Source organism: Sinocyclocheilus rhinocerous, unplaced genomic scaffold, assembly GCF_001515625.1.
Source record: "Sinocyclocheilus rhinocerous isolate Xijiao unplaced genomic scaffold, SAMN03320098_v1.1 scaffold5896, whole genome shotgun sequence".
In the NCBI taxonomy this organism is placed as follows: Eukaryota; Metazoa; Chordata; class Actinopteri; order Cypriniformes; family Cyprinidae; genus Sinocyclocheilus; species Sinocyclocheilus rhinocerous.
The window spans coordinates 2,026-15,780 of record NW_015652196.1 but is presented as its reverse complement, the minus strand read 5'-3'; the positions used below and the strand labels follow the sequence as shown (position 1 = coordinate 15,780).

At 35.3% G+C, this 13,755-nt stretch overlaps 1 protein-coding gene across 1 annotated transcript; it reads left to right on the top strand.

The window, feature by feature from the left end:
- Positions 1 to 343: 343 nt before the first annotated feature.
- Positions 344 to 1,484, top strand: LOC107714097 (zinc finger protein 239-like). The gene has a single exon (XM_016519812.1). It carries the CDS (start codon positions 346 to 348, stop codon positions 1,312 to 1,314), a length of 969 nt encoding a protein of 322 aa, XP_016375298.1. The 5' UTR covers positions 344 to 345; the 3' UTR covers positions 1,315 to 1,484.
- The last annotated feature ends 12,271 nt before the right edge of the window (positions 1,485 to 13,755 follow it).

Here is a 13,755-nt window from a genome sequence, read left to right as displayed (position 1 = left end):
TTATTAGTCAAATAAATATCCATCTAAGCGACTGCATCAGAACTGTTGCACTATATATAGTGTATTATAGTTAATAATTAATAAATAGTCTATTAATGTTAATATTATTTTAGATAATTGTGGAATCGATTAAACATTGAATAGTTTTTGCGACAGAAACATTGTAATTGTAAATATTTTCCTCGTTCATGGAAAATATTTTTTAAAAATGCATCAAAATGATCATAACTTTGTGTAGCCTCTACTTTCAGGTTCATTTTTATGACCTTTCACTTCACATTTCTCTTATTTATTTTTAAAGATATATTTATAATGTATTTGTTGTTCATTTTCATTTCAGACCTGATGGAGAAAACTCGCTCACAAACTGAAAGTATCTCTTTTCTGAAAAGAAGAGAGAAGAAAAGTTTCACCTGCACTCAGTGTGGAAAGAGTTTGATATGTGAGACGAGTATTAAGAGACACATGATGATCCACACTGGAGAGAAACCATTCACATGTGATCAGTGCGGGAAGAGTTTCAGACAATCAGCACACCTTAATAGACACATGATTATCCACACTGGAGAGAGACTGCACGAATGTGATCAGTGCGGACAGAGTTTTGCATGCAGACAGAGTCTCAAGGTTCACATGAAGATTCACACTGGAGAAAAAACATTCACTTGTGATCAGTGTGAGAAGAGTTTTAAAAAATCATCACACCTTAAGGGCCACATGAATGTCCACACTGGAGAGAAACTGCACAAATGTGTTCAATGCGGCAAAACATTTTCGTGGGCTTCATCCCTAAAGAATCACCTGAAAGTTCATTCAAATGAGAAACCACATTCATGTTCATTATGTGGAAAGAGTTTTTCACTGCTGAAATGGTTAAAAGAGCATCAGAAGATACACACTGGTGTGAGAGATCATGTGTGCTTTGACTGTGGGAAGAGTTTTATTAGATCTCAACATCTGAAACAGCACCGGAGGATCCACACTGGAGAGAAACCTTACAAGTGTTCACAATGCGACAAGAGATTCATTCAGTCATCACAACTGAAATCACATGAGAGGATACACACTGCAGAGAAACCTTACAAGTGTTCACAATGCGACAAGAGATTCATTCAGTCATCACAACTGAAATCACATGAGAGGATACACACTGCAGAGAAACCTTACAAGTGTTCACACTGTGACAAGAGATTCAGTCAGTCATCACAACTGAAATCACATGAGAGGATCCACACTGGAGAGAAACCGTGTCAATCACAATACGCAGATCATCTTCAGATGATCCACACCAAACGTGACACAATAATGCATTGAGCAATAAAATCTCTTCTGTATAAATCAGTCCTAATCAGCCGTAACAAACAGCAGGAAAAAGAAGCATCATCTTTGGTTTTCACTGTGAAAGACTTCATCTTAAAGACCAGCAACAACTCAGCTCAAAGATGTTGATGCTTTTTACTGTTAAATTTTCTAGAAGTTTTTTTTTTTTTTCTTGTTCATGAATCTGAAGAAGAGCCTGTAACCCTTTTAAGAGAAACTGAAATCTAATTATTCCTTTGGTATCTTGTCTTTTGCGGTTTGTACTTTGATCTTAACACCTTTAACCCTGTTATTTATTATTCTCAGGTTAGGTAAAGTAAGTCGAGTCTGGCCTAAATTATAAGCATTCTTATTATATTATAAGTCAGAGGACTCCTTTGTGGTTTGTTCTTATTCAGAGTCTTAAAACACTATAAATCAAAGCCTTGGTTGTCAGTTTTTGTAATGGATTCAATTTCTTTAAATTTGTTGCATTTCTTTTTATAATAAACAAAATGTAAAGGCATGAGTTGTCTCTGTAAAGTTGCTTTGCAACGATTTGTATCGTAAAAAGCACTATACAAATAAACTTGAATTTAATTGAATTGTCTGTACCGTTTCTGTCATTGTGGCAAACAATGAATTTGCATGTTAAATGTTAATCGTATAAATATCAATTTTGTGCATGTCTTTAACATTTTATTTCCAAAGGTTAAATTTGTTTGTCATCGTTTATCTTTTGTGTGCTAGATGGGTTTTGTATGGAAGCCCGTTTCCGCCACAGTTGAGAAAAAATATAGTTCTGTAAGTCATAATAATGAGAAACTTTCTCAAAATTATGACTTAGTATCTCGTTATATTGAGAAACTTTCTCGTAATAATGACTTAGTTTCTCGTAATCTATCATTTAATAACGATTTCAGATAGATTATCTGTATGTAGTCTTTTGTTAATTTGTAGCACTTACCAACAAGTTACTCTGCCAGACAATGATCATGGCTTCAGATATAGAAGAATATATTCCAACAAAAATCACACGCATTTTATGAAGAAATGAAAGCCATTACACATATAAACTTAATTTATAGATGTGTATTTCGATGATTTATTAGTTTTATTAGCTGTCCCTTTCATGCATCACATGCAATGTTCATACAGTAAGCCATCTCATTTCAAAAGCACAAAGCATCGTTGTTCGTTACCACGGCAACCGCTTGGTCTTCAGCGTCCCGCTTCTTGCAGGACAAACGCTTAACGTGAAAAATGCTTAACGTGGCTTGAAGTACAAAGACAGAGTGAACCAAATTCAGTACACAACTTAATGATCATGCATATTGTATATACAGGCATTCAGGTGGACCCAAAATATGAATGCAACACAAAAGAGCAACGCTTATGCATTTTCTATAACGGTTTTCTATAGAAAAACGCTTAACCTGCAACGCTGGATGTTGTGTTCAAAATCTGGGCTCATATGCTTCCCTGTGTGCATGATCAGTAATATTGTATCCCGAATTTGTCATTGTACTTTAAGCCACATTAAGCATTTTTTCAAGTTCACATGTCCTGCAAGAAGCGGTGTGGGATGCTGAAGCATAGATATGCATACATATTTATGCGCTGAAGACCAAGCGGTTGCCGTGGTAACGAACAACTACGCTTTGTGCTAGCGATATGAGATTGGGCTACTGTATTGTGGGCTTATGCATGTGATGCATAATTATTAGTATATAATTAATAGTGACAGCTAATAAAACTAACAAATCATCGAAATGAACATCTATTCATTAAGTTTATATGTGTAATGGCTTTCATTTCTTCATAAAATGCGTGTGATTTTTGTTGGAATATATTCTTCTATATCTGAAGCCATGATCATTGTCTGGCAGAGTAACTTGTTGGTAAGTGCTACAAATTAACAAAAGACTACATACAGATAATCTATCTGAAATCGTTATTAAATGATAGAATATACACTTTAGATTACAGAACAAAGCAATGTTTGCGGTGTTCCTGCATGGCTTTGACCAACAGATGTCGCTAGCGTGCTGTCACTCTTGCGTTGCGCATGCGTCGATTAAGTCATTCGAAATTAAGTAATTTCGAGAAACTAAGTCATTATTTCGAGAAAGTTTCTCATTATTACGAGAAACTAAGTCATTATTACGAGAAACTAAGTCATTATTACGAGAAAGTTTCTCATTATTACGAGAAACTAAGTCATTATTACGAGAAAGTTTCTCAATATAACGAGATACTATGCTATGCTATGCAATATAACGAGAAAACGAGCTAGTGTGTGGTGGGCATTCTGGCGCACTATGGCTGCCGTCGCATCATCCAGGTGGATGCTGCACACTGGTGGTGGATGAGGAGATACCCCCTGACAATGTAAAGCGCTTTGAGTGCCTAGAAAAGCGCTATATAAATGTAATGAATTATTATTATTATTTTTATTATTACTAAGTCATAATTTTGAGAAAGTTTCTCATTATAATGACTTACAGAATTATATTTTTTCTCAACTGTGGCGGAAACGGGCTTCCATAGTTTTGCAATGAGGCCACTTAAAGATGTGAATTTTTTTTTTAATTAATGCGTTTTTTAAAATTCCATTTTAAAAATGTATTTATTGTTTGTGGGTTTATGTTAAGATGCTTAAGAGCAGGGTTTCCTAAAAGGGGATCACAAGGAAATTTCAGGGGTTATTGAGTTCATGAAAAACTATTCATTAATTAAACTATCATTAAATCATATAATTTAAATTAATTAATAATAAAAAAATAAAAAAATATCTAAGGTTGAAAGGTGTAATACAGTAGTGCTTATGAGTGCAGCGTTGCTTTGTTTACAGTGATTACCGAGAAAACAGCTCTATTTCTGCTGTTCCATAAGCGCCACCTGCTGTCAGAAAGAGGATTTACAATTTCATTCAGCCTGTCTGCTGTTTCTGTTCTGATTCCCTCATAAATCTGTAACTGTTGCCGTCTGTGTTTCCTGTTAATTTAAATAATACAACCCCCTTAGTGTGAAACGGACTAGTTTTCACTCATTCGGGATTTGTTTCTCTCAGCGGTCTGCTTTTTTAAATAATTATAGGGCTCACCTGAGAGAAAATATCATGAGATCAGTTCCCAGAATGCTATATTTTACCACAGTTGACTGGAGATAAATAATCTAAGCTGATTCTACTCTTAGTTTGAGTGTAAACGTGCAGGAATTTTTTTTACACAGTTGCATTTGACGTGTGTGAAAAGAGCATGCGATGGGAAATAATGTGGGCGGGGCTTGGTTTGAATTTGATTGGATTGTGAAAAATGGGTTTGTGTTGTTATTGGTTAATATTTTCTCCACACACATTGAGGCAGGATGTCAGTTTTGTCTTTAACTGTGAGTTTATTTCTCCTCCAGACAAGCAGGTATACATGACGGTGGCAGTGGACCTGGTTGTGACCGAGGTTGTAGTACATGTTCGGTTCCTCATGGAGGCGCTAGTGCGGGTTTATCCGGCTAATGAGAGGTTCTGGTATTTCAGCAGGAAGGTCTTCTCTGAAACGTTTTACCTCAAGCTCAAACAGGTACATTAACCCCCTGGGGTCGACGGTCGCGCCGGCATGACCAGCTCACTTTTTTTAAGATCGGTGCGAAAGGCACTAAAAATACTAAGATTTTGGTCACACAAATAAATGTTATATATCATTCAAAACTGTTAAGTGTCTACTTTTATTTGTGTGAACTCACAATAACAACAAAACTTTGTGCTTTTGTAAAATAAAGAAAACAAGCAGGGTGCGTTCTCTGTCTTCACTGTCTCCGCAAATATCCATCTGAAACGTGTCACTAAAATTAACTGAAACTCAGCGAATACTTGATACAGAGACATGACAGATATATCTATAGAAAGCTTGGAGTGTCTACTTTTAAATGAAGTAAGTCTTATCGAAAACAAATATTCTGTGATAAAGTAATCCGTATGAAACCAACACGATGTTCAGTCTTTCCCGTCTAAACTCATTATCTCTAATGTGATCCCGCCCACGCGCGGCTCGCGCCCTTCATATGTAAATATCCAAAAAATTATTTATTATTGATTATTATTATTTTTTTATTAATTTTTTTCCACAAAATAATTAAATACATTTAAAGGTATAGTTCACCCCCGACATGAAAATTCTGTCATTAATTATTCACCCTCATGTCGTTCCAAACCCGTAAGACCTTCGTTCATCTTCGGAACACAAATTAAGATATTTTTGATGAAATCCGAGAGCTTTCTGACCCTCCATAGACAGCAACACAACTGAATGTTCCCAGACCAGAAACGTAGTAAGGAAATCGTCCATGTGACATCAGTGGCTCAACTTCAATTTTGCGAAACTACGAGAATACTTTTTGTGTGCAAAGAAAACAAAAACAACATAATTCAACAATTCTTCTCCCCGAGTTACCATCTTCCACCATTTTGGAGAGTACCACGACGCATACGCGTGCTTTCCCCAGAACGTAAACAACGCTGATTACTTTGATTACTCTCTGGGGAAAGCGCGCAAAATTGCTTCACAAATTTAGCTTCGCAAAAACTGATTACGTTATTTCATTAATTATAATGAAATAAATACGAATAAAAAATATATTATTAAGTGACTGGGTTCAAAGAAAGTAGTTAAAAAATTATACACCTTTTATTTCAATATATCATTCATTTTACCTTTAGTTGTCATGAAAGTAATGTGACGGTGCCAAAATTAAAAAATCATTATGCTTACAAAATCGAATTTTTAATATGACCTGGAAATATTTTTGACAGGCTAGAGATTCACCAATTTCTTGCAAAGCCTGTGAACTTCTTATGAACAGTTATAGGCTGCGATGTAGTGGCTGCACAGATTGGAGAACAAACCTTGAGGAAGGAAGTGAGCTTTTGTGAAGGGTGAATAGGAGCAGTAACTCCTGGAAGCTGTGAAGCGGCAAATGGAGGCTTTGTATAATTCGTAGCTTAATAAGAGGCCCGGCGCTCATTATCATGCTCAACTAATTAGAGCTTGCTGCCTGCATCTCTGCCTGATTGCCTCCGTAGTTATCTTATCGCAGAGAGAAAGAATGCAAAAACTGGACCAAAATGTTTGTTGTAAATCTTAACAGGTAGATGAAAAAAACAAACTAATGTGCGTTCTAATAATCTTAATGCTCTGATAATAAGGTAGCCTATAGAATTGTTTATGGAGCAGATACAATTCCTATAATGTATCATTTAAAGTCTGAAATGTGAGGTTTGACGTTTAAACTTTTTTTTTTTTGTCAAAACTTTGTTTGAACATGTAGTACATGTTAGTAGATAACATGTTATTGTTGTAAGTCACCAAACGTTTTTTTATTTGTTTAAAATCAGTTGGTTTTTAACATAAAACTTGGTGAAATAATTTCAGTGTGTGTATCAGTACTTTTTGAATATTTCCAGCACATTTTAACAGCATTGTGATAATACTGATAGCTGTGATCATTTTGGTCACTATAATAGCGATATTAAAATGTTCAAGCCGTTTTATCTCTAATTACAATAGTTATGTAAAGTTATTCTGATAATAACTTTAAAATGGATACTATACAGTATACTGTGTGTGTGTGTGTGTGTGTGTGTATACATATGTGTGTGTGTATATATATATATATATATATATTAGTAAACAGGCAAATGTGCTATTAAATTATTGAAATATTAACTTAAAATATCAGGGGGTACTTCAAGTAAATAATTTAGGCCACTTCAAGTTTGTTATTGACTTTTCAAAGTTGAGATGAGGTGTGTTATGCATTTTTAATTTCAACTCGTAGGGACATATTACAATTTTTGATCGAATGCAATGAAAAAGGGACTAAAAGTGAACTCTTCTTTTCATGAATGATGAATATAATAATAATAATTTCAAATGTGCGAAAATGTTTGAATAATTTCAGTGTGATTGAGCTTAAGTGAGCGTGTGCCATCATTGTACAGTCATCTGCATACAAAAGGTCATGCAGGATTGTGGAATGCGTCTTTGTGCGAGCCTGAAGCCTGCTTAAATTGAAAATGCTGCCAACTGTACGGAACTGGATTTGAATGTACATGTCGCAGTCCTTAAAAGCCACAGATAGAATCATGGAAAAAAGATGTTGAATAACAATGCTGTTTGAAGTGCCAAATGAGTCAGACAGCTCTCCATCGTCCAGCACCTGACCAAACATGCCATCATGAAATGAACGGACAATGTTGACGAATTTCTCTGGGCATCCGATCTTACGCAGAATGAGTCAGAGTCCAAAGTTTGCTGCAGACTGACATGACATGCAGGCATTCTACCTAGGGGTGCGACGATAAATCGATTTGTGGATCGATTCTGCGATTTTCCGAATGCATCGTGATTCTCTCTCGAATCGATTCTAAGCTTAGTTTTTAACAGCAGATGGCACTGCGTGCTTTAGAAACAGCCGGACTCTGCTTGCTTCCAGCTCCTTACACACACCACTTGAACATAAAATAATCATTCATAAAGTTCGAAAAGGTTGAAGCGAATTACAAGTGTTCACAGTTTTTACATTAATCTTGCGTCGTAAAACCATAAAAGTTTAACTGTTCAGGACAAACAAGGGACTCATGAACAACTATCACTAAACACAAAAAACAGCTCATTGAGGTAACCACACAGTATTAAGAATAAACTTTTTTGTAAACTTTTGAACGGGGTCATTTTTATCAATTCAACTATTATTTTCTCTTGTGGACAATATGTAAACATATTTTATGTGAAATATCTTATTCAGGTCAGTACCAAATAAACAATAACATGCATTTTGTATGATTTTGGTACAATAATTAACATTTTGCACATTCTGCAAGGGGGATGTTAACTTTTGACCTCAACTGTATATTTTCAGATTGTTTAATTGCAGTTACATCCTAAAACAGACACAGATCCTCAGTGAATCAACGAGTCATATTACATTCGCAGAGCATGGTCAACATTACTAATTTATAATTACAAATAAAAAAACTCACCTTCCTCACATCCTTTGTGTTTCTTAGCAGGAATTCATGGAAGGACTCCAGGCAGCTGCGGTAACTCAAATTGGCGGCAACTTCTCTGTATTTGGCAGTCTTTGCTGTGCACCACCCCTCCCCCAACGTATAACTTAAAATAATAAAAAACAAATAATCAAAACCCCCATTATTTTAATCTTTTCACATTCTTTCTTACCTGCCTCACAGTCACGCTGATGGCCCGTTAGGGGAGGTCCTTTGTCTCTCAGGTGTGAATCACGAGATATTCATGGCCATTGTCACTCCTTCACATACAGCCTTTCTAACACAAATCATGTCTTACAAAAGGTAAATCAATATATTGTTTTCTGTGAATGAGTGAACAGGGTGATTTTCACATAATTTTGTAGCAAAGACTCTAGTCTACCACATCCAGTTCTCAAAAGTCTTGTGAACAACTGTTCTGTATGTGTTTTATGGCCTTATTCCAATGACACTAACAATGCATAAACCTTTTTTTTTGAAAAGCACAAACTTGAATTACAGTGAATACAGTCTTTAATCATTAAGGTGTTTCTGAGAAAAGCACCAATGTCAGGGCATATCCAAACTTCTCCAGATCTCAGAGGGTTAATGTTATGCTGCCTGGTTATTAGCTAGCAGCTCAAATTACAAATAGTTTAAGTTTCATAAATTGTTGTGTGCTGGGTTATTTGCCCAGTTAAAGAACTACTTGTGTGTTAATAATAGTTATAAAGTTATGCAACCATTAGTCAGAAATGTATGCAGTTAACAATTCATAATGTTGTCTACATTGTGTAGCCACTTGTATGCAGGTATGACTCTCTTTTTTTTTCACACCATGTGCGTAATTTAAACCTTTTGCTTGTTCTTAAAGGCTGAATAATTCCAAATGAACTAATTTTGACAAGAAAATACAACAAACAACATCATTTAGAAGTAGCGCGTCAATTTTATGTGGTAAAAGACTTGCTTTTTCTCTCTTACATGTGAGGAAATAAAGAGTGATCTCAGCAGAGAGACAGTGAGTCTGGGTTTTTAAATGCATAGATTGTGTGAATGGCCACATATGTGAGTGCAGTGTTACTGAATTCATGTTTTACATTGATGTGCAGTGATCTTTGTGTCTATGCTGTTATATAATGATTTACAAAGAGACAACACTTAGGCTATGGTCTCTTCAAAGATTGAAGTTGCAGGTGAAGTTGTATACTAGTGAAAAACACAAACTCAGTAACTGATTTATTGTAGATTTTGCCAGATCTGCTTCAACCACACAGAAACATTCAGTGAAGCTCCTCCCACAACAGGCTCACCTTATGTGAAGCTCCTCCCACAACAATCCCACCTTCCGTGAAGCTCCTCCCACAACAACCACACCTTCAGTGAAGCTCCTCCCACAACAGTATTACCTTCAGTGAAGCTCCTCCCACAACAATCACACCTTCAGTGAAGCTCCTCCCACTGCAGTTCAGCAATAAATGCTGGAATATTCCCATCAGTCTACAAGTGAAGACGAGCATCAAAGCATCAGGAAGAAGTGAAATCTGCAGAGACAGAGTTTATTGAAGGACAGAGAGAACATGAGAGATCCAGAACCCTGCAGAATGAAACACACTGAAGAACAAACAGGTTGGTGTTAATTCTTCATCCTTCATTAATGAGGCTGAAGAACAATAAGAATATAAAGCTTCAAGCAGTTTTAGATTTGTTGCAGTAGGAAAAATTGTAAAAGCTGTGCAATAATTTAGCTGAAGCAGCAAATGACAAAGGCACTTTTTATAAACTGGGTACATTTTTATTTATTTATTTTTCAACATAATTCCTTTATGTTAGATAATTGTGTAGTTGATCAAGCATATTTATCATTGTCACTACAGAAACATATCACTAAATTGTGGCTCTATTGTTTAAAAATGTTTAATAATTATTATAATTATTAAGTAATAGTTACAATAATACATATAATAATAATAATAATACAGCAGGGCTCACTTTCATGTCCTTAATTTCACATTTCTTTCTTTCTTTCACATTTCAGTTTTTTAAAAAACAATTAAAATATTTTTTCCAGAGTTGATTGAAGAAAACGAGGAGAATGAAGAACTGAATGAAGAGGAGAAACATCACATCAAAACTGGAGAAAAACCTTTGAGTTGCTCTCAAACCAAAGAGAAAGATTTAAAGAAAAGAAGAGACAAGAAATTTTTCACCTGCACTCAGTGTGGTAAGAGTTTGACAAACAGACAAACTTCAACTGTAACATTTCTGTGGGCTTCATGCTTGAAGAATCACCTGGAAGTTAATTCAAAGGAGAAACAGAAACCACATTCTTGTTCTTTGTGTGGAAAGTTTTTCACAACTGCAGAGTTTAAAAGTTCATCAGAAGATACACACTGGTGTGAGAGATCATATGTGCTTTGAGTGTGAGAAGACTTTTATTACAGCTGAAGATCTGAAGCGGCTCCAGAGGATCCACACTGGAGAGAAACCTTACAGTTTCATCTGTCAGATTCAGATCAACTCAAAGATGGAGTTCCTCCCCAAAGAACAATATCCAAAAGTTTTATTCTTGTATATCATTTTGCTTTGTAGTTTGTTTACTCTTTATATGAAGGGAAGTAGTGTTTTTTTTTTTGCATGTGCAGAACATTGTTGTTCAGGAAGCTGAAGAAGAGGCTGTAACACTTTTGAACACATTTATTTTTAATTTGTTCTTCATAGTTGTTTTTAAAACAAGTAGTTATTCTTTCATTTATGATGTATTTAGAAAATGCAGATGCAAGACATACTGTACGATCCTCCTTTGCTTCTCTTGTGGTACTAGAACCCGGTAGAGTCTGTTTGGGTGTGTTTTTGCTATTCGCAGTCCAGAAGAGAGATCTCTCTCGTGCTTTACGTCTGTGCGATTAATCTAATTTAACTTGTGATTTTGAGTTTGGCTTCCAATGATAATGAAAAGAAGATATTTGAGGTAAAGTGATTATTGTGCTGCATTCCGTCTACCTTTCCTTCACAGAACTTTTGTTCTTCTCTTAAAGTCCAAACATAACATTATAGGATCTCAGAGTGAATCAGACCGTGATAACGTGACCAGAACTGAAACTGACCAAGAAGTCCACATTTAGTAAAATCAGAGATATTTTCATGTGATGCCAGCAGTTCTGAAGCTGATTTTACATTTAATTCATTCATTTAGTTTCTTTTGTAGGTTAACATTTACCTGAATACTGCTGTTAGACCTTACTGAAAAACTTTGTCTAAAAAGCATTGTTTACTTCACTTATTTGTTTTATTGTTATTCTGTTTGTACTTTGCTTCTGTTCTTATTGTATTATTGTCTTCAGTGACTGTTTGAAGACGTTTTGCTTAAATTGGTTAGTTTAGTATTAGTTATTTCAGGAAGTATCAAAGCTATATAAATAAATGTTAAAAAAGAACTGATAAGAATACCATTAATGTACGCGGTCGATAAGGAGGATCGTAAGAATAGTAATAGCCTACTGTTAAAAACACTTTTATCCATCTCTTCTTGTAAATCAGTAAGGAGAGATCGTTCAAGTTAGTTTGAACTTTTACTTGGCTATTTTTTTTTTCTTTTTCCTTTTTTTGTATTTGCTTTGTGTAATCATCGAGTAAATGTTACCTTTTTATTAATATGTTATATAATAACACTTAATATGTTAATGTTAAATACAATTTAATATGTTAAGTTTTATTGTCTGCTGGCTGTATTTCCATCAGGATTTTTTTTTTAATACAATTTTAGCACCAAGAAGTTATGTTGGCAATTTGGACTTTCTGTTTTAAATTTCTCGATAAAGCTTTTAAGTGCCTAAACACACCTGAATGAGACTGATCTGCTGTCTGTCTACATCCGTAACTGTTTCACCCTTATTTTTCTATTATGTGTTGTTTTATAGATGTTTTGTCATTTTAATTAGCATTTGGCGCCTTTTTGATGATCTACCGTTAATCTCATGACGTCATCACTCGCGCGGAGTCTCGTGAGGTGAGCCGTTCGCGGTATTTCACATATTTATATTATTGTAAAACACGCTTAACTGTTTGTTTAAGCAACAGTCAAAGAGGTCATTTCTGAATTGTTTTGTTTCTAAGTTTGCTGACTAAAACATTTATAACAGCAGGCGACGAGCATGTGAGGGGAAATGTTACGATCTGAGCGTGAAAGCGTGTTTTTATGTTAGTTTGTATGATTGTTTAGATGTTTGGAGTGATAATGTTGCTGGTACTGAATGCTCTTTATTTTTTTAAAGGTTTTATAATTTGACAGTTTCTGGACATACCAAAAAGATGTGTTCGTGATCTAGTTACTAGTTGCTATGAATCAAACTAAAACAGTATGCAACAGATTTAAGTGATATAATTATCATTAGTCTTTATATTACATTATGTATCGTTTTATGAGACGATCATATTATTATGCTTTAATAGAGCTGTTTTGTAGTCGTTCAGCAAATATTCTTACAGAAATAAATCATAATTAAAATCAATAAATGTGTGTAGTGATATTTAATTCGAAAAATGTAGCCTATGTTGATCCAAATATGGAAAGCACTTTCGAATGTAATAATCTGAGGTTCTCTCCAGAGATGTTTTGCCGCATTTCTGCAATTAAGGATGATTGCTGCATATTTAGAAATTTCTGTCGGGCCCCGACTTTTTTACGCCCCTAGGGCCGGGCTTCGGGACAATTTTCACGTCATAGTTAAGACGCGGGCCGGGCATGGGCTTGTTTTAGGCTTCTCCTATTTTTATATTTTAGACATCCATCAATTAGTGATGAAAAAAATAATAATTTGCAGCGCTGGTGGAAACAACACGAGACCGTGCTGCCGCGACTGTAAGAGCGGCTCGACGGTGTTTATTGTCCCACAGCAGCAGCAGCAGTGTGCCGTCAGCGCAGCTGAACAGTTCTGCGTTCAAATGCACGCAATAGGCTAAAGCTTGCCGCAAAGCACCGGCAAAAGTAATTACCATGAATGTGTCAGGGGGAAAATAGTAAGGAGATATTTGAATTATTTACTAATAAACTAGTGTTTTCTGAGTCGGTGTCGCAAGGATGAAGTTGTCGATCCTGACTCGCCATCTCCTCATTAGACGCGCCTTTAGAGAGAAGTGCATCTTTACGGATTATGATTATAATGAAAGAGTTTTTGTTTTTGACTTGTTTTATTTCGTTAAGTAGTAATTTAAAGCTTTCTATATAGATTTATCATGTCTGTGAGGCATCTATTCACTGAGTTTCGGTTCATTTTTGTGAAGCGCTCCTGTTGAAGAAGAGACGGCAGAAAGCGCATCATGTTTGATTTCTTTATTTTATAAAAGCACAACGTTTTGTTGATATTGTGAGTGCACACAAATAAAAGTAGACCCTTTACAGTTACGAATGATGT